The following is a 24,033-nucleotide window of genomic DNA, read 5'->3' on the forward strand; positions in this document are numbered from 1 at the left end:
CTTCGTGTCACCCTCCTGGGGTACTGCGAACAACTGCTGGTCGGTAGCTTCACGCTGCTTGGGCTTCCCAAACGGACTGTGGACTTCCCAGTAGACTCCGCAGCACAGCCAGATTTTCATTGTTGAGTGGTTAGCACTGCCCCTGTGAGTACGCGCTCCGGAGCAGACGTCGCGTGCCAACAAATCAGGCGTTGAGTCCGGGAGCCGGATACAAGCTTGGGTTGCAGCCAGTGTTGGGACCGGACCGGTGTAGTGTTTCTGTCAGGCTGACTGAATGGGCGTGCAAATATGTATAAACGTGTACAGACTCATCGTGTAAAACGTCAGGTTAGTCGACGGTTGAGGGCACTGTCCGTACGGAGCGCCATTAACTCCGAGCCATGCCTTCCTCATCATATCCGCAAAAGGCCCCACCTGCAACTTGAGATGCCTCCCACATAGGCCCCTTCCCCGCCCGCCACTTCATCTCGCCCTTCCAATCCGACCAACGTTCACTGTGCTAGGTGAGACTTAGCTTCGTTTCGCCAACACTAAATCGGGTATGCTTACGCTGTCACAAGATCCAGTAATTCTCGATGAGCGTTGAATGCAGGTCCCCCATGCGGGGCAAGCCGACAAGATGAGGGGCCATTTTTTCGCCAGGCACCTGCTACCTTCTCATCTCTTGCTCTCTTCTATACCTACACTGTCAAACTGAACATGGCGTCCCTCAAGAGAAGCCCACCTTTCCGCGCTGAGCACGTTGGCTCATTGCTCCGTCCCCAGGAGCTTGTGCAAAAGCGTTACGATGTCGCCTCAGGCAAAGCTCAGCCAGACGAGCTTGTGCCTTTGGAAGACAAGTCTGTTGCAGAGGTGGTCAAATTCCAGCAGGATTGCGGACTCAAGGTCGTCTCGAGCGGCGAGTATACTAGGTCAGTAGCTTTGCATAACGTCAGTCTAGACCTGGCCTAACTTTAGAACCAGGCATATGTTCTGGGGTACCTTTTTTGAAACACTTCACGGCATGAAAGAGCTACAGCTTGGCGTCCTCAAGGGCTACAACAAGGATATGTTTCGCGCTTATGCGCCGGACGTCAAGTCGTTTATGGAAGCAAAGGAAGTACCCAACCACGTCACTGTCTGCGTCGACAAGATTAGACACCCTGGAAAATCCAGCAACCAACGAGAAGTTGATTTGATGAAGAGCCTGCTTCCTGAAAGCGAATGGAAGAACATCAAAATCACGCTCATCTCGCCATCTTGGTACCATTTCCGTTACATGAATGGCTCAGCCTACCCTAAAGAGGTGTACGCGAATGACGAGGAGTATTTTGACGATGTTGCCAAGGCGTATCAAGAGGAGCTCAAGATCCTTCACTCGCAGGGAATCAGGAATATCCAGATTGACGACCCCAATCTTGCCTATTTTTGCTCTGACGACATGCTGGCGGGCTGGAAAGCAGACAAGACAAACAGCAAGACTGCCGACGAGATGTTTGACTCGTATGTAAAGTTCTACAATAAGTGCTTCGAGCGGCCCGCGGACATGCATCTCGGCATTCACTTGTGCCGCGGCAACTATGTCGGAAGCCGACATTTCAGTGAAGGCGCTTATGACCTTATCGCAAAGAAGCTATTCCAGGTACTGAAGTACCCACAATCGATGGCATGGGTATGCTAACTGAGGCAGGATCTCGACGTTGACACTTACTATCTTGAATACGACACACCTCGCGCCGGAGGTTTTGAGCCGCTAGAGCATCTTCCAAAAGGCAAGAATGTTGTCCTAGGCGTTATCACCTCCAAGTTCCCTAAGCTCGAAGACAAGGACGAGATGATTGCCAGAGTCAACCAGGCTGCGGATTGGATTGCAAAGGGCACTGGTCAGTCACGCGAGGACGCGCTCAAACAGTGCTGCGTTAGCCCACAATGTGGTTTTGCATCACACGCTGAAGGTAATGCATTGGGTTATGAAGACATGAGGAAGAAATTGCAGCTTGTCAGGAGCATCGCGGATGCTGTGTGGCCCGGGGAGCCTTAGGCGCTAAGGAAGCGAAAAAGAAGAGTCTAAGACACTGCTGCGGGGGGTCTTGACACATACTGTTAGGGGAAGCAGTGCAGGAGTAGTGAATTCGAACCGAATGCCGAGTTCAACATGGCGTTTTTATGGGTAGTTCTATCGGTTTAGGTGGCGGCAAGCGAGTCAGGTTGGTGCATTGTGTGGCGAAGAAGGAGAGGGACAAAAAGGAAGACGAAGATGAAGACGACGACGCCTGTTCAACCATTTTGTCAACGTCGCTTACAAGGAATATCATCATCATTGCGGGGCCTGAAATCGGCAACTCGCATAGCCACGTGGTCTACTGGTGCTCATGCTCAGTTCATTATCAAGTACAGGTCCAGAAAGCCTACAGTGCACGTTGCGGCTAGCGTGGCTTTGGTATTAGTGTCCGTTATCCTTGAACCGTTACTCCACAAGTCCCTCCCGCTTCGGGAGGGACCTCCGGCAGTCGGGAAATGACCGAGAATAAGGCCATGTTCCTTACAGGGAAAATGTCATTCGTGAACCAGGGGCGCAGCATCGGCGACAAGCACAAAGGGGAAGGTGTGTTCTTGTCGCGGGGAGCACATGTTCACTGTCTCGTGTTGTAAGCGAGCAGCATTGTCGAGAAGACACAGGCTATGCGTGGTTACTACTGTGTAAAGCAATCCCAAAGTGCTTGCACCACGCAGCGCTTGGCTCTTTTGGTGGAGCACTTCCCATGCCATTGGGAGCCTTCACTGCACACTGAATCCCTCGGGTATCGCAAACGGTGGGTGGCGTAGTTCGGACGAAATGCTCTCCTCACGAACCGTAAATTGCGACCCGCCATGATCCCTACCAGTACCCGCATGATCTACAGACAGGCTTTCTTCATAGGCATTATCTTGCTGGCCTAGAAGAGACCAAAAACCGCGACTATTGAGCACCACTAGGACGGTACGAATATGCGACCAATAATTTTCCCTTCCGCCTGCTGCATTCATCGCCTCTGCCGCGTCAATAAGGGGGCACTCGGATGACGCCGTTGACACGATTCGGATGATATAAAGTCTTGCGATACTCCATCTAGCACAAGCAAGCAGGCACCTCTCCAGCCTCTGTCATTCTTTTGAAAACTACGCCTCGGCAACTAATAATACCTAATCACTATGCTCTTCCCACGTGTTCTTGGCTCTTTCGCAGCCTTCATTTCGCTCGCCAAGGCTGTCGATCTGACCGGCTATGAATACGTTGTGGTTGGTTCGGGTGCCGGTGGTGGCGTAAGTAAAACATATGAGCTTAGATAACATGGTCACTGACTTATTGTAGCCATTGGCCGCCCGCCTAGCCCTCGCCGGCCACAAGACTCTTCTCATCGAGGCTGGCGACGATCAGGGTGCCAATGTCAACTACACTGTGCCAGCCTTCAATGCCAGGTCTTCCGAGGACCCCAACCTCAGCTGGAACTTTTACGTTAAGCATTACGCCGATGAGACGAGGCAGGCTCGCGACTTCAAGACCAGCTATGCGACTCTCGACGGCGGCGAGTACACTGGTCTTAGCCCACCCGAAGGCTCCACCATGAAGGGCACTCTATACCCCCGTACTGGTACCCTCGGAGGTTGCACAGCTCACAACGCTCTCATTGCCGTCTATCCCCACCAGTCTGACTTTGAGAACATCCAGAAGCTCACTGGGGATGATTCTTGGGCGCCTTCCAACATGCGCAAGTACTTCGAAAAGTTGGAGAAGAACCAGTATCTTATTCCCGGCACGGGAGCCCATGGCTACAAGGGCTGGCTCAACACCGAATACGCACCCATTGACATTGTCACCAGCGACCCTAAGCTCCTCAGCCTCGTTAGTGGTGCTGCTTTTGCCCTTGGCAATGCCACCAAGGCTATTGTCAACCTTGCCACTCTCATCGCTGGTGATGCCAACGCCGACTCCAAAGAACGCGATGCTGGCCCTGGTCTCTACCAGATCCCCCTCTCCACCAACGGTGGCAAGCGCACTGGATCCCGCGAATTCGTCCTGGCCGTTCGCGATGCTAAGCATACAAATGGCACCAAGAGGTACCCTCTCGACGTTAGACTGAACTGCCACGTCACAAAGGTTCTTTTCGACCAGGACGTCTCCCCTCCCCGCGCTACTGGTGTTGAGTTCCTTGACGGCCAGTACCTCTACAAGGCTAGCCCCAAGTCCTCTGGCGCAACTGGAGTCCCCGGATCTGCAAAGGCATCTCGTGAAGTCATCCTCGCTGGTGGAACCTACAACTCTCCCCAGCTTCTCAAGCTCAGTGGTGTAGGACCTGCCGACGAGCTGAAGAAGTTCAACATCCCCGTCATCGCCGACCGCCCTGGTGTAGGTACCAACCTCCAGGACCACTACGAGATTAACGTCCAGGGCAAAGCCAGCTCCAATTTCTCAGCGCTCGACGGCTGCACCTTTGATGGCAGCTCCGCCGATAAATGCATTGACCGCTGGAATTCCCCCATCCTAGGCAACCGCGGCATCTACGCTTCCCCTGGACTTGGCGCCACCATGCTCTACCAGTCGAGCGTGGCTGATAACAACGACTATGACATCTTCGCTTTCGGCGGCCCAGTCAACTTCCGTGGCTACTTCCCCGGCTACGCATTCAACGCTACCAACGAGCACGACTGGTTCACCTGGGCAATCCTCAAGGCGCACCCGCGCAACAACGCCGGAACAGTCACCCTTCGCTCCGCCGATCCCCTCGACATGCCCGACATCACCTACAACTACTTCGACACCGGCGCCGGCGACTACCAAAAGGATCTCACTGCCCTCACCGAAGCCGTAAACCTCGCCCGCGACTCTTTCCGCCGCCAGCTTGTCCCAGTCAAGGAAGTCCTCCCCGGCGCTTCCGTCAACACCCCCGAGAAGATCGCACAGTACGCCAAGGACACTGCTTGGGGCCATCACGCCTCTTCCACTTGCCCCATTGGCACCGACGACGACAAGATGGCTGTGCTTGATTCCAAGTTCAATGTTCGCGGTGTTGCGGGCCTGAGGGTTGTGGATGCCAGTGTTTTCCCCAAGATTCCGGGTACCTTCACTGCGCTTTCGACCTACATGGTTGCGGAGAAGGCAGCGGATGATATCCTCAAGGGTCTTCAGTAGACTTAGATATGTTTTGTCTTTTGGTTGTTTTGTTGCGCCTTGATGATATCCAGTTACGGTCGATATGAGCGGAACACGAAATGAGATTGTTTACTGAACTTTTTTTTTGAGTCTTCTGTGAGATCTTGATGTGAGATAATACCCGTGAAGCATAAGTCTACTTCGGCATGATGTGCTGTGATCTTAACGTTTGGTGTTGCCATGTCTGAGTGAGGAAGTGTGGTTCGGGTGAACATTGCGAAATCTGACTCGTGACGCTAATGCCCCGGGGTTACACACACTAGTAGTGAGATTTGACTTCAATCAATTTGCATATTGCACGCCTTTTGGTTTTCTTATTGGGAGAGCTTCTATGCACATGACCACCCATCTATATTTCCACCAATCTACTTCCCCTCCAGCGCCTCCCGCCTCCCACGACTCCCCAAATCCAAATACGGCGCCTCCCCCAAACTCGCCACACGGTCTCCCGCCCTCGCCTCCACATAATCGTACGTAGCGCAGTGCCAGGTACTCCTATTATCCCAGATAGCAAGGTCGTTCTTGTTCCACTTGAAGCGCACCTGCGCATCGTGGTTTTGCGTGACGAGGTTGAAGAGGTAAGGGAGGAGGAGGTCGGATTCGTCTTTTGTGATGCCATTGATACGTTTGGTGAAGCCTTTGTTTACGTAGACGGATTTCCAGCCGGTTACCGCTGGGTATGGGCGTTAGTAAATTTCAGAGTGGTAACTCGAACAACCACGAAAAGGGAGTGTTCGGGATAAAGTTGAGACTTACGGTTTGTACGGATGACGGGGTGTACGGCTGTAAGTGCATCGCCGTAGTTGAGCGGGTTACCACGGACGCCCTTTCGAAGCGGGTTACCGAGTCTTTCTGCTTCGTCAAGGAAGAACTTTGCATCGTGGGTTGCAGTGAGGCCCTCGAGGAATGTGCGCATGGCGGGGGAGAGGCGGTCGTAGATTTCGTAGCCAGACGCCCAGAGGGTGTCGCCGCCGGTGGCGGGGAGAGTGTGGATCTTGAGCATGGCGTAGTCGGAGGGTACGGGCTCAAAGGTGATGTCGCTGTGCCATCCTGCTGATGCGAAGCGGCTTACGTCTGAGAGTTGGTGAGTGAGGCCGCCGCCCTTCTTTTGCTTTTCACTGCTGATGACGGAGATTTGGTCGCCTAGTTCGGAGCCTTCTTCTGTGAGGGGGTGGACGTGGAGCCCGGATGATGAGGGCTATTGAAGGATTAGCCTTGCTGATATAGTGGTGTTGATGTCTTGGGACATACACATCCTGAGAGTTCAGTCAATCGCAACATGAGGTCTCGCATCTGATTAGGAGTGACATCTTGATTGCGCAAGAAAACAACTCCACGCTGGGAGACTGTAAAGACAAGTCAACTACTGCTTCACTATAGTCTGTGCAATGACTGACCAGTGACGGCTAGATCTTTAATCACAGCATCGCTTGCCTGAAGCAAGTCGGTCACTTGAAGTCCTTCAAACTCTCGACCAATGGCTGGTGTCAAATCTTGGTGCTTGTAGCTGTCCAATGATCCAGAGTACACCAATGGTTCTAACAGTCTCGACCTGGCGGTGGCGTTTCCGCCGAAGATGCGTGTGCCACTGGCGGCGTATTCATCCTCGGCATTGACGCGCTCTACAGAAGGCATCCTGGGCAGCTAAGAGGACAATGGATTCGGTTGACAAGCAGGATAAAATTCTGGACACAAGGCTATCAAACTGGAAAGTGCTCCGGACAAGATGTACAATAGACTTCAGCACTGCTCGCTTGGAAGTCTGGGGTATATCAATCTCACCCGAGATCCAGGATAGCCCATCTGCAGTACACGTGGTGTAGCACGTCATCGGGTACGCTGCATGTTATGGGACTAGAGCCGACAGCCATGGCTGCGGGCGAGTTGCACTACCTTTGATGGTAATGCCGGGGTTTTGGCGAAAGACCAATGAGAAGTTCATGCACGTGCCTAAAGCCGTGCGCTCCCCTCTTTCTCCTCCTTTGTCGGCGCAATTACTACCTCGGGAGACAAGTCTTGATGGCGACGGGATGGGCTTGAATTGCGCAATAGCAATGATGACTACATATATAGGGGATGGGCTTGAGCAATACATGTATTAGTGCATCGATTTCCCGTTCCAGGGCCCACTCTTCTTCCAATTGAGCGTTGTGTTGCGGTTGAACACTGCGGTCCTCTCGAAATGGGTCAAGATATTGAGGCTGCCGCCCCGCATACGACGCGGATTAGCGAAGATGTCAACTCGATCAAAACGCGGCCAAAGGTTGGAAGAGAGGAGCTCGCGGATATCGTTCCTCCTCATGAAAGTTACGAAGGTCGACACCGATTCGATCCCCATGCAAGCTGGACCATAGAGGAAGAACGCCGACTTGTACGCAAAACGGATATTCGGCTACTCTCATGGCTATGTCTCATGATGTTTGGGCTACAGGTGAGTATTTGTGGGGTTGGACCGATGCATGGACACTGACCAGTGTAGCTTGATCGCGGAAACGTATCAAACGCGCTTGCAGACAACCTACTGGAAGATCTCGGCTTAACCAGTGATGATTACAACAACGGTACAACCATCCAATTGCTTTGTTTTCTCTGTGCAGAATTCCCAGTGCAATTGTGAGTATTAGAGAAACTGCACTTTAATCTCCGTCTGATTGATCCTTTTTAGCCTCACCAAGCGATATGGCTTCAAATACGTCCTTCCGACCATGATGATGGCCTGGGGAACTGCTTCTTGGGCCCAGTCATGGATGCACGACCGTACTTCATTCTATCTCGGCCGTGCGGCAATTGGCTTCTGCGAAGGTGGTTTTATTCCTGGAGTTATTTTGTTTGCAACCTACTTCTACACATCGAAAGAGCTTTCCATACGCCTTGCAGCTTTCTGGTCCACTCTCAACGTCGCCCGTGTCGCTTCTGCTCTACTTGCAGCCGGAATTCTGGAAATGCGCGGCGTCGGAGGAAAACCAGGATGGTTTTGGCTGTTTCTTCTCGAAGGACTTTTGACCGTCGTTATCGCCGGAATATCATTCCTGTACTTGCCAGCTGCGCCTACATCTACGAAGAACGTACTTTTTCCCAAGGGCTGGTATAATGAGCGAGAGGAAATCATCATGGTGAACCGCATTCTCAGAGACGATCCGGCCAAGGGTCTCACAGCTCTCAAAGAACCCGCTACTTTCAAGGATATCCGCGCAGCCTGGTCTGATTCCTCCATGTGGGGTCTGTACTTCATCGGTCTCATTGCCTACATTCCCGCCTCGCCCGTTCAAGGATATCTGACACTTACGCTCAAACGTCTCGGTTTTAGCAGATTCGACAGTAACATGCTTACGATCCCGTCTGCTGCGCTCCAGGTCATTACCATGTTGGCACTTGCATACTCTAGCGAATATTTCAACGAACGCACATTCCATTGCATATTTGGCGAATTCTGGATTATGCCGCTGCTTATTGCCCTTTTGACGCTTCCGGACGGTGGACGAGAGTGGGGTCGCTTTTCGTTGATCACACTGATCTCCGGATATCCATACTTCCACCCCTTAGTATCGTCCTGGATATCGGAAAACACATTCGACGTCAAAAAGCGCGCAATTACCGCTGCAACATACAATGTCATTGTGCAGATTGGATCTCTGATCAGCTCGCAGATTTACCGCAAGTACGATGGCCCGTACTACAAGCAAGGAAACTCGGTGCTGGTAGCCATTTGTGCGCTGAGCGTGGTGACATTCCTCGCGCAAAGAATGGCGTTGATGCGAATGAACAAGAACAAGCAGAAAAAGTGGGAACAAATGACTAGCGAAGAGAAGGCGCTGTACCAGGCGGATCTTGCCGCACGCGAACTCGATGGAAACAAGCGGTTGGACTTTAGATTCACACTGTAGTCCGTATCAAGAAGGTGGACCGGGCTATGTGGAGGAAGGATTACTGCTTACGTGTGCGGAGTACTGGGCAACACGGCACATAGCTTGGATTCTGTAACTTGGCGATGGAGTCGCCAATGGAGTCGCCAATGGAGCCGCAACGTGCTCGTCAGCCGAACCGAGGCTTTTGCGAATCGCGGGTGTACATAGCCGCAGGTTGATGTTCGAATTCCAGTACGAACGCCTTGACACGATCGCCTTCAATTGATCTTCGTCTCGCAATCTGGCATCAATTTCCCGTTCATGCTAACAGAATGGGCTGCGTTACGTTTTGTGTTGCGATTTGTTACCCCAAATCTCAAGATAGTTGATAACCCATTAGATCTTGATCAACATCTGGTAACACTAAAAGGTTATCTTAATGGAGACTGTCAGCCCGACCCACTTCTCCAACCACACTCCACTTAGCAGCATGGCGTTATTGCGGGGATGGATGGCGAAATGTCACTACACGTGCCGTTGTCGTCTGGATTTTGGAAAAATTCAACAACACTGAATAGCGCCGCGATCTCCCAAAGAAGATAGTGTCTCCGATGCAGAACGCCTCCTGACACTTTTGGCTGTCAGGAGCGGATTGTCCCGTTTTGGTCAAGGTGGCACAGCTTTTTACTGTTCAGTCGACTCATCGCTAGAGCGGAGTGGTTACACACAGCGGCCTGTTGCCTGTGAAGTCTCGCATCCTTTTCAAACCCAAGTCGAAATCTATCCAGTCATTATACGTACTTTTTCAACATTTACAAGATGGCGTGGGAAGAACCTCGTAAGACCGGTATGCAATACCGTCGCCTGGGTAACTCTGGGCTGCACGTCTCAGTACTCGGTCTAGGAGGATGGCTCACGTATGGTGTCCAATAGTCTTTGCACATATGTCAATGCTAACTGATTTGTAGATTTGGTGGCCACGTCGAAAATGGTTTTTGACCCTGTGCTTATGTCAATTGATCACATGACTAATTCCAGTATCAGAACGCACGTTCTCCATCATGAAGACCGCATATGATAACGGCATTAACTTTTTCGACACTGCGGAATCGTATGCCGGAGGCCAATCTGAGATCATCATGGGCCAGGCCATCAAGAAGTTCGGCTGGAATCGTAACGATCTTGTAATTTCCACCAAACTCAACTGGGGCGGCGCAAACGGAGAAGTCCTTGTGAACAACCACGGTCTTTCTCGTAAGCACATCATCGAGGGACTTCGTGCGTCGCTTAAGCGCATGGACCTGGAGTATGTCGATATCGTGTATGCGCATCGTCCCGATCGCCTTACGCCCATGGAAGAGACCGTTCGCGCCTTCAACCACGTGATTGAACAAAAGGGCTGGGCCTTGTACTGGGGCACATCCGAATGGTCTGCAGACGAGATTGCTGAGGCTTGCGGTATTGCGAAACAGCTAGGTCTCATTGCGCCAGTAGTTGAACAACCACAGTACAATTTGCTTGAGAGGAAGAAGGTCGAGAGCGAATTCCAACGGCTATACTCGCGTTTCGGACTTGGTCTGACTACCTTTTCACCGCTGAAGTTTGGCCTCTTGAGCGGAAAGTACAACGACAGCCCAGATGCGCCTCCAGCAGGCTCAAGATTTGCGGAGGGCAATGATAAGTTCGTTAGTGGAATGCGGGATAGTTATGGAAACAGCGAGTGGAGCAATATGATCAACAGCGCCAAGGCTCTCAAGGTTTGTCTTATAATTGCTATTCTTAGCCGAGTTTCATTGCTGACATTCCCACAGCCGGTTGCGGACAGCCTAGGTGTTAGCCAATCGCAGATGTCGCTCGCGTGGTGCTTGAAGAACCCGAACGTTTCTGCAGTCATTACAGGTGCCTCAAAGCCCGAGCAAGTCATTGACAACTGCGCGGCTTTGAAGGTCATTGACAAGCTCACGCCAGAAGTGATGGAGAAGATTAACGAGATTGTTGGGCACATTAAGCTCGACCCTGCACGTCAAGATTAGAGTGTCCGTTAATATAGAATAACGACATTCTCGGGAGAAAACTTTGGTGAAGTTGCTGGATAGTGTTGAGAAAGACGTCTAGTCAAAAATTGCAGTGAGAATATATGAGCTCGAAACAATGCCCAACAACAGAATTTGCACCGATGACATTCCAAGACTTGATTTAGCTCTTGATTCTGTACAGGCGACACAGGGTCCCCATAACGTTGATATTTTGGCTAGGCGAAAAGAGATAAACTTCATAGGAGGTTGACGGCTGTCGCATAGGATGGCACTCAAAGATTGAGAGAGATCCGAGCCCAACACTGTCGAACACGACACGGCTGACAGCTGCCGGGCGAATGCGGTTGGTAACTGGACAAGAACTCATAATGTCGGGCGACAGTAACCTGGATGGTGTCGCCCTTCCCATCATCGGACCTACCTCCTGTCGATTTTGGCGGGCGACGGTGATCAGATGGTGTGGCTGACGAGTGACGGCTGTCAATTGGTGTCGCTCGTCAGCCACAGGACCTACTCGCATCCGACAGCTGTCCGCAACTTGCAATGGAGGTAGTGACCAGCAAGTTAGCAAAGTCTGCGGAATATTGCCTTGGGTAAAGTTATCTCACATGGATATGCTCCAAAACTTGATAACGGCGGACATTATCCTCCTTCTAACTGCAGCTTTAGTTCCTTCGCAGTCGGTCTCAATTGTCACGTTTAGCAGTTCTTCGGGCCAGGTCTCTGAAGTCGCCTTGGCCATTCTGACAGTTATAGAACACTATTTGACAGTTAAGACGACGGTATAGAGCCTACTGGATGCTATCACATTGTGATATTCCTCTCTACGTGCAGCCTGAGGGTCTCAAGTGCTCTGATCATTACCGTCTCCGTATTTACCCGGCTAATACATGTCAGCTCATGAGTGGTCTGATTACAGAGTCGCATGACATAAGTAGCCATTTTCGTCTATGTGCATTCAGCTCGTAAGTACGGAGGTTATCTACTATCAGTGCTACCAATGAGAGTACGTCCTAGGCGAACCTCAATGTAGCAATCACTGCAGTCTGCACAAGTCTCGACCTTCGCGTTTTCAGCTTATCCATATTGTCGAGTCACTGAAGTATTTTTCATCGCAGAAGATATGCCAAAGGCTCAACGTTTGGAGTCCGATGATAGTCTTTGAATGATCGCTTTCGTTGTTCAGTAATCGCGACTGCACAGAAGTGTTCATGGATTTTCTTATCTCAGTACTACTAGGGACTTCCATATATTTTCTGGGGGAAATCTCTAAGCAACGAAGCTGAGTTTCGTAACCTTGCTTTTTTCAGAGCGCGTGGTGAGCTGTGGCTTCGTTGATGACTCGATTAGGTGAATAAGCAGCCAATCAATTTTCTCCACCGCTTGGCTATCAAGGCTACGGCTACAATACTAACAGCCCCCGATACTAAACACTTCGAATCCCCAACTCTCTATCCAGGCCGCAATCGAGTCTCGAAACCTCTCCGTACCGAGCCTTTCACAACCTTTACCATGGACGTTGGAGCAATCAATAAAAGTCTCCTCAAAGCCGTCGAAGAGGAAGATTTACCTCAAGTTCGGAGTATTATTTTTGGTATCCCAGAATCAAGCAAAGGTCAGGACTGGTCTTTTCTGTCACGAGAGCCAGTGCTGCTCGCCTGTAACAAAGGAGACGTAGGCATTGTGGAGTTCTTACTCAAACAGTGCCAACAGGAGAACTTTACCGATCTCTCAAGACGAATCACGTTACTTCATCGAGCAGTTCAAGGAGAAGGACTGAATCATTGTAACACAGTCGAGCTTTTACTTGGATTTGCTGCTGGCGACGGCGGTGCAGAAGCAGTGAAAAAGTATGTCAATATCCAGGACCACGAAGGGAAAACGGCACTTTATCATGTAGCTGCAGAGGGCGACTATACGATGCTTAGTATCCTATTCGAAGCAGGTGCGGAAGTCACTATCAGAGACGAAAGAGACCTCTTGCCCGCCCATATCGCTTGCATAGCAAAAAAATACGAGACGATGAGATGGCTGTTTCAGAATGATCAAATGGGTATAACTGAAATCATGAATCACGAGCGGATTGTAGGAACCACTTGTCTTCATCTGGTCTCAAAGAGAAACTGTGGAATGGCACTTGGCTACCTCCTTGATTTGATTCAAGACGAACAAATCATGGCAAAAGACAGCAACGGCATGTCTGTATGGGAGGTAGCATGCGGGGGGGCCAGCCGCTCGTTCTGTCCAAGTTTAGTAAAGCCCCTGCCAAAAGAGATGATTCGAAAGCCTAAGGCATCGGGGAAGTGTGTTCGGCCGCAAGATCCCTCTAGGCTAGGTTCGATGGGATTAGCAAAACCTGAAACCGACCAGGGGACACCCACAGATAGTGAAATGACTCAAGAGTTTCCCATTAATCTGGAAGCAGCGAGTGTACTTGTTTTCAACGAATATAGGGCTCCCTGGGACTACAGCCAATTTGATTGGAAGGAATATTCTTTTCCTGGAATAACTTGCTATTCCTTTCTACTGAATCATGTAAGCAGACAGAATCTTTCCATACCGGCAAGTACTAACAACAACTAGTTCAGAGGATTATATGTAGAGCTACCTAGTCATAGGAAAATGGAGTAAACAAGATATTGACAAACATAGGCTTTGTTCGGAAAACTTCTGATTGAAGATCGTATCAAAACTCGGGACATGAACAGATTCATAGAAGGGTTTCAGTATGAGCAGTATATCCGGGACCAAGATGAAAAAGGACCTGCAGTCCTGAAGCTTCGAGAGCCTTCCTGTACTGTGACTCATGGCGGAGGTTCAAAATCTTTCACAATTGCGGTATGACCATCCTATTGCCTTCAACCAGTATGCTGATTTGGGCAGATGCCGTACTTCAAGGTACTCGAACAAGATCGAGTCTTGAAATGGAGGCATTCGGCGTATGTTAATGCATGCCTACAGCCTTTTATATCACACTTTACAAACTGTCCTAGCGGATCACTAGAATCTCTCAAAGCGCCATATTTACCACTAACGCTTGACGAGTACTGCTGCCCTGCGTTACCAAAATCGATGTTGGATCGTCGGAATCGAGATCAAGTACTCGCCAAGGCCGGAAGTACAGACTCATATCCAAAGGAGCTTGTTACAGTGTGTCAACTGTGGGTTTTGCAATGCGAAAATGGGCTCATAGTTGCACACGAACCGGACGAAAAAATAGGTACTGATAGTTCAGGGCTAGACTTCCCCTTATGGGGACACGACTGCCTGACGGGGGACGCTAAGCGGTATATTGGTATCATGCTGTCTCATTTCGTGGACAGTCTCGACCGTCCTTCTGAAACAGGCTCAGGAAATCCCATTCTCCACACATTTGAGAATTTCATCGCCTCATGTGCTCATGCTGTAGATGAGTACAGCAGGGGAGACGATTTGAAGAAGCTTGACATTGACAAGGAAAAGAAATTTCTGCACGACATTGATGATATACGAGGAGAATTGGGGATGATCAAACGCGTCATCCTGCAGCAAGAGGAGGTCTGGAAATTTTTTGCAAGCAACGCTTGGCCAGAACACTGGTCAAGTGGTGCAGAAGGGCGCATGGTCGTAAAAGACGACGAAGGGAGATCTATCGAAGAAGAGGATGAATGGCAGCTTATTCTACGCGCGCAGACTCAGTTCGATCGATTTCGACGTCGAATCGCGCAATTGGATGAAGACGCCGCCCGTATGGAGAAATCCATAATAGCCAAACTGGACCTGAAGCAGAAACACGCAAGCCTTCAAGAGTCGCATGCAACAGCCGTCATGAGCGCAGCAGTTCTCGGCTTCACAGTCATAACCATCATTTTCACCCCCTTGTCCTTTCTCACTAGCTTGTTTGCTCTTTCAATCGACCGTTTCCAACGGAACCAGGTCGACTACTACATACCCAATCGTGAGAACGAAGTCGACTTCAGCAATCGAACCCGAGTTTATACGACAAATTACATTGGGAAATGGGCTGGTCAGTACTCTCCACACCTGCCTTCACTGTCAAATTAACAAAAACAGCTACCACAGAACTTGCATCTATCGCTGTAGCCCTGCTCTCCATGTGGCTTGTCATTGAATACGGCATGGATGTGCCCGTGTTGCGGCACAGTGCAACGCGGTTGGTGGGCTTGCCAAAGCGGATATGGGAATCCAAGTTTGTGACAAAAGTGAGTGAACGAATTAAACTTAAAGGGCTCCGAAAACAGAAGGGATCTATACCTGTTTTTGTGCGTAAACCACCTGCAATCTGGCTCAAGAAGTCCAGGCGCAGGTAGCGGCGTTAATGATCGTTGCGAAAATACTATCTACATGACCGTTTCAAGGAAAATAACTACTTGCAATATTTCTGTATCCTATGCCTACCCGACTTAGCAATCTGAGAATGTTCTCGACAGTTGAAAACAGACAACCTCGCAAAACCAGATCACCTGTCTAGTCCGCACATCGCACATTGTCTCACCGCATCTTCTAGTGGGATCGGATCGTGAATATTGATAAAGAGCAAAATATACACAATATCGCAATTAGAATCAACCATCCCGATTGACCAGCCTCTCAACACTATCTCTCACACAATTAGCCACTTCCTGCATAAGCCCATCTTCCACAGCACCCTCTGGCCAAGAAAAGTTGAGCGTTGCATTCCCATCACCACCAGTCACAACACTAAGCGCAAACGCGCTCGCCACCACATTAGGAGACTGACTGAAAACCATCCTACCAACACTCCATATACTCTTCTCGTCCTTCGTGTTCGGCCAAATCCCTACATTGGACAACTCCGCAGTGGGCTTGCGCGGCTTGCCTAACATGCCAAGGAGAAACTGCGGCATGGAAGAGACGTATTTGAGAAGCGCAACCGGGTTATCAGTTCCGGATTTCGCTACTTCGGCAGCAATGGTGGACTTGACAGCTCTGGACGTTTCCCAGGAGAAGTTTTGGAGGATATCGGTTGCGGGACCGCCAGTCGAAGTAGGTCGATCGTGGAAGAATTCGTATTGCGTGATTGCAGATGTCATTTGTTTCTTTCCAATGTTGAGAAACCTTCTAGCTGATATCGGGCCATCAATTCTTAGTCTCTTACATTCTTCAGCTGGGAGGTTGGCGAAGAGCGAAGCGGCTAGAAGACATTGCAAGGTCGCTGTCACACTGGTCTTCTCTTCCCGGCATACTTGAACTAGTATACTTGTATTTGCCTTAGATAGTACAACCGTGAGAAATCGTGGCTTAAGAAGTGTTGTGACATCCTCTGGGACCGGATTGCCTGTCCACAGTTTTTCAGAGGCGATGGCATAAATCGGGGCCAGCAGAGTATTCAGGATGGTCTTGCTGAAGAAATACCACGATATTGGCATGGGATGTAGTTCCTCAAATGGTGGCAGTAGGGCTTGCTGGGGCGTTATGATAACCGGATCCATGCTAATCGTCATTTGAATAGAGTTCAGACCTGCAAGAAAAGACTCGTGGAACAGAAGTGCTGAGGTGCCGTCTGCTAATGCGTGATGCCACGTCCATGTCGCAGTGAATCTACATGTATCGGGTGACAATCTCGTCACGAGCAAACGCCAAAAAGGCCTACTTCCCAGGTTTTCCTTGAAGTCGCGGCTGTGCTGTTGTGCTAGCAGTTCGTCAAGCTCATCGTCGGCCTCTCCATCTTCAGGGAATGGGCACTTGCGATTGTGAAATTCTGTACAAGTGCGAAGATCGATTTCGGGTAACCGTGCGAAGTATACGTCTGGGTAGGATTGGTCTTCGTTGAGAGCAATGGCGCTTAGAGCCGGGTGCTGAGCAATGACATGGCGTAGCGCGATGTAGACCTGGCTTTCGAGTGGCATTTCCAAATTTCCTTGAGTTCCGTATTCTGCAGTGAAACCTACATTTTTGTAGAAGCCCAGGTGGTGTCGTGTTGTACTAAACGTCTCCAGTCTGCCGCATGGGCGTAATTTTTCGAGGCTCCTCAGATCCAACATTGCAATTCTCGCGTATATTTTCCCCCTGACTGCAGCTTTAGCTGCATATAAAACCACTCAGGAGTTCTCCTGCAGACGAATGCAATCTCGATGCCTGCCAAGGCCTCTGCTGCTATTTGTCCAATCTATGCAAAGATGAAAGGGATCTCTACTTCGGATTAGCGCTGCTATCGTGTTATGAACATCATAATGTCCCTCAACATAACTCGAACAATAGGATCTACAGGACAATGAGAGAGTTTAGAACAATAAGAAATGTTAGGGGCTGAGATACATACCAGACGAATGGAACCAAGGTGGGTTGACCTTTAGGTAAAAGCAGGAAAGAGTCTATTGTAGCTTAGTTTCTTCCACCTCAACAAAAATGGCCAATCTTTTCCCTTTGGATTGCCGCGGAACGACAAATTACACCAAAGCTTTCAACTTAAAACGTTTATCATGAAGTAAAAAGTGGTTGCCTAATGGCACCCCAATTGGCTCATGTTAGGGTCCTCCTCCCACTTAGGCATAGTGCTCAGATACTTGACTCGTGTCAGTACTCCTCACGTGATACCAGCTGCAGGACCAAAAAATTATCAAAACATACAACAGCGAGGATTCGCCAGTGATCACCCACCTGACTACTAGTCCACCGGTCAAAGGCTTAACGTGCGGCGAGCGAACGAGAGCCAGTGATTTACTTTGCCGATGGTCGTATGTGCCATAAATTGGGATTTTGGATGATTGAGTATCGCAGAAGAAAATTGAGTTTCCCTAAAGGAACCAGACATGGGCATCCAGATATATGGCAATATGATGGACCGAAAACTCAAGTTTCGAACAAAGATCACTTATATAATCAGATTCGAAGATGAGAGCCCCAATATTGTCAAGCCCAGGAGTTCTCATACAAAAACAGTGGGACGCAGAGATGGTCTTCCAGCGTGCGCCTCCCGTCCGCCAGTGTTCACCATTGTTCAGGGCAATGCCAAGCGTTCAGGAAAGTCAGCCGACAACACCTCCAGCATATCTATCCCTTTTCGGGTTGAATGTATTAAAAATGTCGAATCCGTACCACCACGACGACCAAAAAGCGGCTGAAACTAAACTTGGCGCAGTCATGGCATCTTACGCATGCCAGCCTGTGACTATGTAGTCATTTGCACAACACCACCATCCACATCCGCAAATCCATCTCCCCACAATGCTCAGAATGCCATGTTGTTAAACCGTGATGTGCTCCACATAAAATATTGCTTGAGGTTGGTCAAGTAATAACAAGCCTTTAGCCGAAATGCAAGAAGGCTATATTAGCCCCCCAACTGCCGACAGTGAATAGGTGCGCATGAGGTAGCAAGGACAATTTATATTTACGCGATCATACTGCATGCTGTGGGGCCGGCAGTTGCAAGGTATCAGTCCAAATATGGGGCAGCGTGAATACTAAGTAGAAGACTCGGGCGTCTGAACCGTATACATTGTCGTCGAAAGGATATGAAGGTCTGTACAGAAGACATTTTCGAAAACACATCATCGTCCTTTACCACTATCCTTCTTCCAATACAACTTTCTTATTCATAATGCTTCTCACACCACTCTTTTTCGCGGCCCTTGCGGGCGCTGTGCCACAGTTTGGCAACAACCAGCGCTTCACCATGCTACGATTTGGCTGCGCTCAAAGTGTCATTGATCGTATTGATCCGCTCGTGAACCCAGGTCTTGCACCTTCACCGCATATGCATCAGATTGCAGGCGGTAACGCGTTCAATACCACGATGCCGAGTACAGATATTTCGAAACTGGCTAGCTGTACGACGTGTGGTTACAGTGAGGATGTACGTTTCTATCTTGTAGATACGAAGATGCTAAAGGGGGAGAGATGAAGGAATGCAACAGAGCTGACGATATGTAGTTGAGTAATTACTGGACAGCAAATGTCTATTTCAAAGCAAGGAACGGGACGTATAAACGTGTGCCGCAGGTACCAAACCGGTTCGTTGTACGACCTTATTCTTTCTCAATCAAATGGACTAATAATACTCAGCGACCTCTTCAATGACAAGTACACTGGCAAGACCACTGGTGGTTTCGTAGTATACTACGTTTCTGGTAGCAAAGGCGATGTCACAGCGTTCAAGCCGGTAAGCAACAACGCTAAATCCTCCCCATCTCATGGGATCGTTCAAAAAAGTATCTAAACAACCTACGTAGGGATTCCGCATGCTTGTGGGCGACGCAGCAAACCGCGTTTCCAAGAACCGCAAGTCCCAGACTTGTTTTCGATGCTACACCGGACCCAATTTTGGAGGCGACAATGCTGCACCATGTCAGGACGCCAAGTAAGTATCCTATCCATACATCTCTATCATGTTTGTACTGACGGCTCGTAGACTCGACACAGAAGGGTTCCCCACGACACCCTGTCCAGGTGGTATCCGGAGTAACATTCTTTACCCCACGTAAGTGAATTGCCGCTACTATCACGTCACTGCTGATGCAGAACAGTTGCTGGGACGGCGTCAATCTCGACTCACCAGACCACAAATCACACGTCGCATACCCGACAAACGGGCCCGCCTTATTCACCGGTACCAGCACAGGCGGAGCTTGTCCTGCCAGCCACCCTGTTAGAATCCCACAACTCATGCTTGAAGTACTCTTCCCCCACAACACCTTTATTCAGTCCATCAACTAACTGTGGCCAGATCGTCTGGGACACAACCAAATTCAACAACAAAGCCGACTGGCCAGCTGATGGTTCCCAGCCCTTCGTCCTCAGCACGGGCGACAACACGGGGTACGGGCAGCACGGCGACTACGTGTTCGGATGGAAAGACAATTCGCTTCAGAAGGCTATGGATGATGCGAAGGGCTGTATGGGGGCGAACTGTGGGAGCTTGAAGACGCAGCAGCCCGCTGATGGCAATAAGTGCGTTGTTCCGAATCGGGTTCCCGAAGAACGTGATGGATGGATGAAGGCGCTGCCAGGTATGGATGGTATGCCTATGGAGTAAGCTGCTTGGCTTTTGTGGTGGCTGTTGGTATAGGGTCTGGGTCGTTGGTCGTTTTTAGTATGTCGTAACGCTATTGCAATCGTAGTGATTTTACATAGATTCTGTGTGAGTATTCATGAGAAAGCCATACTTTTGTTCTGGTGTTATATAAACCCAACCGTCCTATCCAAATCTGTCACATGTGAGTAGAGCAGTATATTGTGATTGCCATTCATCACCGGTATCATGTCACAGTCAGAAGTCCAATTGATCTCTTAGTTCGATATCACTGCGATGTGATCGTTCCAAGCTCCTGTATGATTATCTCATCGACCGCGGTTTGGCGGCGCTCATTCACCAAGGATAAGTGCCAAGCCTTTTTAGTCGCAATCAGCAAACGCCCTCAAAGTAAGATACAAGTGAGACGCGCAGACTCTACTTATTCTCACCTTAAATTAAAAACATTCTAAAGCCTTACCGTGTGGGCAGCTATCGTTCAATTGCGCCAAAGACAATATGAGCGATGTAACTAAGGTCACTGGTCTCCTCTGCGACCTACAAAAGCTGGACGAAGCGGGACGCGACCGCATACTGGATCTATTGTCTACTGAAGTTGTAAAGGAAGTCCTCAAAGCCTCTCTTCGTCAGCGTGACAGAATTGAAAGCGAGTCAGGTGCCAGTAGGCTCTGGACATGTGCTCAATCATCACGCATAGAGAGTATTGCTCCGCCAAATCCACCAACGACCGAAAATGCCAGTGGAACGGTACATGTTCAAGAAGAAAGATCAACAAAGCAGGCCAGGCAAATCACTATTCTTCGATACCGCAAGCGACCTAGGATTGAAGAGGAAGACGCACGAGGTCAAACGGCCGTAGAAAGAGAAGTTATTGAAATCGAGACGGACGAGGAAAATGAAGCGAACAGAAAGAACAGTCAAAGCGTTCGACGTTCACTTCGATTGACGGGGTGCGTTGGGCCAAAGCACCTGATCGCTGACAGCAAGGGTATTGCAATTAACGGACGACGACCAAGAGAGCTTCAAGCCTATCTCTATGTAAGCGAGGGTGTCATATCCAACTGGCTTCCTGTAAATGTACAAACCGACCTGATGCACCGTTTTGAAGATATGTGGTCAATGAAAGAACATACGATTACCCAGTACACCACCTATACCTACAACTTGATAAGACATTCATCCGGTCCTTTATGCATTCACAGCATGCTTCTCGCAAAAACCCGACCTTCACTCGAGGTGGGAAACCGAATAAGTCCGCAGACGATAGTTGTATAGATGCTGACTATCCTTGCGCCGATTTCAGATGGCACAAACACGAAAAGAAATTTGTCGTATGTTTTCTGCCTCTGCCTAAAGCACTGCGCAAGGGAAAGTATTCGGGTGATCTTGGGTATTGGGTTCTCTGAAAGCAAATTGCTGGGATGACTCCAAAACGTTAGTCAAGTTCAGTTTCAGGGACATAGGGACATATTGGGGCTCTTAGTTGAGTTCTGCCTGCTGTGGCTGGGATTGGGAAAAGAAAAAGACCCTACAGAATACAAAAAGGGTCCGATGTGAACCTGTACAATAGTAGAAAAGCACTTACATGTTCCTCAAATAGTGCAAGGTTGAGGCGGCTGGTAATTCTTCATCGTCGCGTCGACATAATGTATCCCGCCTTTGAGGCGAGACATCTTCTTCATCAACGTCGTTTAGTGAATTCATCCCTTACGTGAACATGATATCTCAGGTCCCGCTCACAGCAACCCACTCGCCGCTCCAAATGCCATCCGTCTTGCAACCCGGACAGCTCGTGTGATCGCATCCCGTCGGCTTGGTGAAATCGTACTCTTCCCATGTGATGGTTTCCCCCACATCTTCGTCCGCCATGATAGTATCCTTATTGACATCCATCTGTGAGCTAGGTACGGCAGCAGGAGCAGTAGCAGCAACAACGGGTTCTTGGATCTTGGCCTCAGCCTTGGTCGCCTCCTCCTCTTTCTTTGCCTCAACAGCCTCAGACCCAACTTCCTTCTCCTTTCCACCCACCGCGACCCCCACTTTCTTGAACCTGCTCCCCGCTGCGGCTGCCCCGCCACCACCACCAATCTTGGTGAACCGACTTCCAACACCAGGCTTCTTATTCGCATTTTCAACATCTATACTGCGCATATCCAGGCTTTGTTTCGGTTTGGTGCTGCTCTCGCCTTCATTGGAGGCCGTCAGCTTCTTCATGTCTGCAAGGCGCTGGCGGTGGTTGTGATCATAGGAGCGGAGGTGGTTTTCATAGTCGAGTTGGCGGGGATATCCTTTGTCGCATATTGTGCAGTTGAAGAGGCGCACAGCGGCGGGGAGGGGGTTGTTTCGCTGGTGAGGCGTGTTAGCATATAAATGTATGCATAGTAGAAGAGATGTAGGTAGGGCAGATATTACGTACTGGAGGCATTTTGATATTTCTTAAAGAATCCTGCGATGAATCTTGAATGTGGTGAAAGGCACAGCAATTCGCCTTTCAATGCCCTGGTGGGTTCAACACGCGTCAAGTGCGTCTCACAAACGCGTAAAGTTGTAGAAACATTTAGTGTTGCGGCGCACCGCCTCGGTCCACACCAACTGGCACAGACCCACACCGACAAACCCACGCACGAATCAACGTCATCCCAAGTCTCAGCCAGCAAAGCAATTCCCCATCCTGATGCATTTCCCCATACTTGATAAATCCCCATTCCTCGCACTCGTTTTGCACGACTGAATTCGCCAAAAAAATCATGGAGGTCAACACTGACCTGCCGTTCGACGACGACGGCAGCGTCATTGGTCTGACCGAAGTCGATCCCTCACCCGTCGACACACCGCCCGAATACCGAGAAAAGAGCTATTTCCCAGACCAAGAGCGGCCTGAGGGGGGAGAGACAGAGGAAATGCGGGGGATCAGACGGATGAATACTCTAGGACTTAGGTTAGGTGAAAGAGGACCTGCTTGGTGGCGTACGTTGTCGCAATTGTCCTTCTACAATGGATTCGCTTACTGATATGTCCTCACGACATAGTCCTTCGCATCCAAAAGTACTCGTCGTACACATTCACCGCATTTGCCGCCCTGCACATAACAAACGTCTCCATAATACCGTTGGCTACCCGCTCCGTCGTCGAAAGTAACCGCTACCTTCTTCTGACCCGTCCATACTACCAGTCTGCTCTAACAGAACCCCTGCTTGTTGCCCTGCCATTGGCCGCACACATTACGTCTGGAATTGCGCTGAGGTTTTGGAGAAGACGGCAAGCGCTACTGCGATATGGCGCTGAGACACGGAGAGAAAAGCGCACCATTCCCTGGCCGGTGCTCAGTGGGACGAGTGCCTTGGGGTATGCGTTAATACCCCTAGCTGGCTTTCACATCTGGACAACGAGAATATTGCCATTGTATGCACACGGCGATTCGTCGCTGATAAGTCTTAACTACATCTCACATGGCTTTGCGCTGCATCCTAAGGTTTCCTTTGCCGGCTTCACAGCCCTTGTGAGCGTCGGCGCATGGCATTTTGTCTGGGGTGCGGCCAAGTGGTTGGGCTTTGCACCAAGCCAAGTCAAGAATACAGAAGAGAACAGAGCGCTGGTTAGGAAGAGGAGATGGTACTCTATCAACGGAATCAGTGCTGCTCTGACTTTGCTGTGGCTGGGTGGCAGTCTTGGTGTTGTCGGCCTAGAGGGAACGATGCCAGGATGGGTGGGCAAGGAGTACGATGAACTGTACAAATACCTGCCGATCATTGGGAAAAGGTAAAAAAAAGATGAAATATAGAAAGTAAGGAAAGAGGAAAGCGCGCGTATTGTATTATACTATACCCCTCCTCATAACAAGCGAAAGATTCAATACCATTGTAGATATCGCTGATGCACGTAGTCCTGGTTTAGTGAAATTAAACATGATCTGTGAAGACTGAGTCTCTGACACAGCTCACAGCCTCCGAATCGGCTAGGTTCCGCTAATCATCAATCTACTTCATC

General features: G+C 49.8%; 11 protein-coding genes across 11 annotated transcripts; 8 read left to right on the forward strand and 3 right to left on the reverse strand.

The window, feature by feature from the left end:
* The first annotated feature begins 607 nt into the window (after positions 1 to 607).
* COCSADRAFT_240076 (uncharacterized protein) lies at positions 608 to 2,278 on the forward strand. Its single transcript, XM_007705298.1, has 3 exons — positions 608 to 911; positions 964 to 1,621; positions 1,670 to 2,278. Exons 1-3 carry the CDS (start codon positions 700 to 702, stop codon positions 2,018 to 2,020), a joined length of 1,221 nt encoding a protein of 406 aa, XP_007703488.1. The 5' UTR covers positions 608 to 699; the 3' UTR covers positions 2,021 to 2,278.
* An 893-nt stretch (positions 2,279 to 3,171) lies between these two features.
* Positions 3,172 to 5,149, forward strand: COCSADRAFT_29445 (uncharacterized protein; the record flags this gene model as incomplete). The annotated part of the gene is made up of 2 exons (XM_007704849.1): positions 3,172 to 3,282; positions 3,332 to 5,149. The coding sequence occupies 2 exons, from the start codon at positions 3,172 to 3,174 to the stop codon at positions 5,147 to 5,149; spliced, it is 1,929 nt and encodes a 642-aa protein (XP_007703039.1).
* Positions 5,150 to 5,466: 317 nt separating this feature from the next.
* On the reverse strand, positions 5,467 to 6,926 carry COCSADRAFT_192947 (uncharacterized protein). Its single transcript, XM_007705299.1, has 4 exons — positions 6,568 to 6,926; positions 6,422 to 6,516; positions 5,927 to 6,368; positions 5,467 to 5,843 (listed from the first exon to the last, which is right to left on the reverse strand). The coding sequence occupies exons 1-4, from the start codon at positions 6,803 to 6,805 to the stop codon at positions 5,536 to 5,538; spliced, it is 1,083 nt and encodes a 360-aa protein (XP_007703489.1). The 5' UTR covers positions 6,806 to 6,926; the 3' UTR covers positions 5,467 to 5,535.
* A 426-nt stretch (positions 6,927 to 7,352) lies between these two features.
* Positions 7,353 to 9,054, forward strand: COCSADRAFT_163556 (uncharacterized protein; the record flags this gene model as incomplete). Its single annotated transcript, XM_007705300.1, has 3 exons — positions 7,353 to 7,601; positions 7,650 to 7,783; positions 7,836 to 9,054. 3 exons carry the CDS (start codon positions 7,353 to 7,355, stop codon positions 9,052 to 9,054), a joined length of 1,602 nt encoding a protein of 533 aa, XP_007703490.1.
* Positions 9,055 to 9,596: 542 nt separating this feature from the next.
* On the forward strand, positions 9,597 to 11,174 carry COCSADRAFT_39872 (uncharacterized protein). Its single transcript, XM_007704936.1, has 4 exons — positions 9,597 to 9,937; positions 9,989 to 10,006; positions 10,060 to 10,772; positions 10,827 to 11,174. Exons 1-4 carry the CDS (start codon positions 9,835 to 9,837, stop codon positions 11,046 to 11,048), a joined length of 1,056 nt encoding a protein of 351 aa, XP_007703126.1. The 5' UTR covers positions 9,597 to 9,834; the 3' UTR covers positions 11,049 to 11,174.
* A 1,389-nt stretch (positions 11,175 to 12,563) lies between these two features.
* Positions 12,564 to 15,361, forward strand: COCSADRAFT_29449 (uncharacterized protein; the record flags this gene model as incomplete). The annotated part of the gene is made up of 5 exons (XM_007704850.1): positions 12,564 to 13,586; positions 13,704 to 13,889; positions 13,935 to 13,990; positions 14,045 to 15,057; positions 15,105 to 15,361. The coding sequence occupies 5 exons, from the start codon at positions 12,564 to 12,566 to the stop codon at positions 15,359 to 15,361; spliced, it is 2,535 nt and encodes an 844-aa protein (XP_007703040.1).
* A 21-nt stretch (positions 15,362 to 15,382) lies between these two features.
* Positions 15,383 to 17,277, reverse strand: COCSADRAFT_39873 (uncharacterized protein). The gene has a single exon (XM_007704937.1). The coding sequence runs from the start codon at positions 17,054 to 17,056 to the stop codon at positions 15,617 to 15,619; it is 1,440 nt and encodes a 479-aa protein (XP_007703127.1). The 5' UTR covers positions 17,057 to 17,277; the 3' UTR covers positions 15,383 to 15,616.
* A 1,338-nt stretch (positions 17,278 to 18,615) lies between these two features.
* On the forward strand, positions 18,616 to 20,091 carry COCSADRAFT_345310 (uncharacterized protein; the record flags this gene model as incomplete). Its single annotated transcript, XM_007705301.1, has 7 exons — positions 18,616 to 18,870; positions 18,948 to 19,027; positions 19,080 to 19,176; positions 19,247 to 19,374; positions 19,426 to 19,494; positions 19,541 to 19,688; positions 19,741 to 20,091. 7 exons carry the CDS (start codon positions 18,616 to 18,618, stop codon positions 20,047 to 20,049), a joined length of 1,086 nt encoding a protein of 361 aa, XP_007703491.1. The 3' UTR covers positions 20,050 to 20,091.
* Positions 20,092 to 20,544: 453 nt separating this feature from the next.
* Positions 20,545 to 21,466, forward strand: COCSADRAFT_345315 (uncharacterized protein; the record flags this gene model as incomplete). Its single annotated transcript, XM_007705302.1, has 1 exon — positions 20,545 to 21,466. One exon carries the CDS (start codon positions 20,545 to 20,547, stop codon positions 21,319 to 21,321), a length of 777 nt encoding a protein of 258 aa, XP_007703492.1. The 3' UTR covers positions 21,322 to 21,466.
* A 305-nt stretch (positions 21,467 to 21,771) lies between these two features.
* On the reverse strand, positions 21,772 to 22,471 carry COCSADRAFT_163561 (uncharacterized protein; the record flags this gene model as incomplete). The annotated part of the gene is made up of 2 exons (XM_007705303.1): positions 21,772 to 22,392; positions 22,463 to 22,471. 2 exons carry the CDS (start codon positions 22,469 to 22,471, stop codon positions 21,772 to 21,774), a joined length of 630 nt encoding a protein of 209 aa, XP_007703493.1.
* Positions 22,472 to 22,793: 322 nt separating this feature from the next.
* Positions 22,794 to 23,809, forward strand: COCSADRAFT_163562 (uncharacterized protein; the record flags this gene model as incomplete). The annotated part of the gene is made up of 2 exons (XM_007705304.1): positions 22,794 to 23,013; positions 23,076 to 23,809. The coding sequence occupies 2 exons, from the start codon at positions 22,794 to 22,796 to the stop codon at positions 23,807 to 23,809; spliced, it is 954 nt and encodes a 317-aa protein (XP_007703494.1).
* Positions 23,810 to 24,033: the final 224 nt, after the last annotated feature.

This window comes from Bipolaris sorokiniana (genome assembly GCF_000338995.1).
Source record: "Bipolaris sorokiniana ND90Pr unplaced genomic scaffold COCSAscaffold_13, whole genome shotgun sequence".
Lineage (NCBI taxonomy): Eukaryota > Fungi > Ascomycota > Dothideomycetes > Pleosporales > Pleosporaceae > Bipolaris > Bipolaris sorokiniana.

Excerpts from the sequence above, each read along its gene's own strand:
- COCSADRAFT_240076 (XM_007705298.1), top strand. The coding sequence starts at position 700 with ATGGCGTCCCTCAAGAGAAGCCCACCTTTCCGCGCTGAGCACGTTGGC. Across the intron at positions 912-963 it reads TCGAGCGGCGAGTATACTAG|GCATATGTTCTGGGGTACCT; the intron begins GTCAGTAGCTTT and ends CTTTAGAACCAG. Across the intron at positions 1,622-1,669 it reads TCGCAAAGAAGCTATTCCAG|GATCTCGACGTTGACACTTA; the intron begins GTACTGAAGTAC and ends TAACTGAGGCAG.
- COCSADRAFT_192947 (XM_007705299.1), bottom strand. The coding sequence starts at position 6,805 with ATGCCTTCTGTAGAGCGCGTCAATGCCGAGGATGAATACGCCGCCAGT. Across the intron at positions 6,517-6,567 it reads TAAAGATCTAGCCGTCACTG|TCTCCCAGCGTGGAGTTGTT; the intron begins GTCAGTCATTGC and ends TTGTCTTTACAG. Across the intron at positions 5,844-5,926 it reads CCCCGTCATCCGTACAAACC|CGGTAACCGGCTGGAAATCC; the intron begins GTAAGTCTCAAC and ends GCCCATACCCAG.
- COCSADRAFT_39872 (XM_007704936.1), top strand. The coding sequence starts at position 9,835 with ATGGCGTGGGAAGAACCTCGTAAGACCGGTATGCAATACCGTCGCCTG. Across the intron at positions 10,773-10,826 it reads ACAGCGCCAAGGCTCTCAAG|CCGGTTGCGGACAGCCTAGG; the intron begins GTTTGTCTTATA and ends ACATTCCCACAG.
- COCSADRAFT_39873 (XM_007704937.1), bottom strand. The coding sequence starts at position 17,056 with ATGTTGGATCTGAGGAGCCTCGAAAAATTACGCCCATGCGGCAGACTG.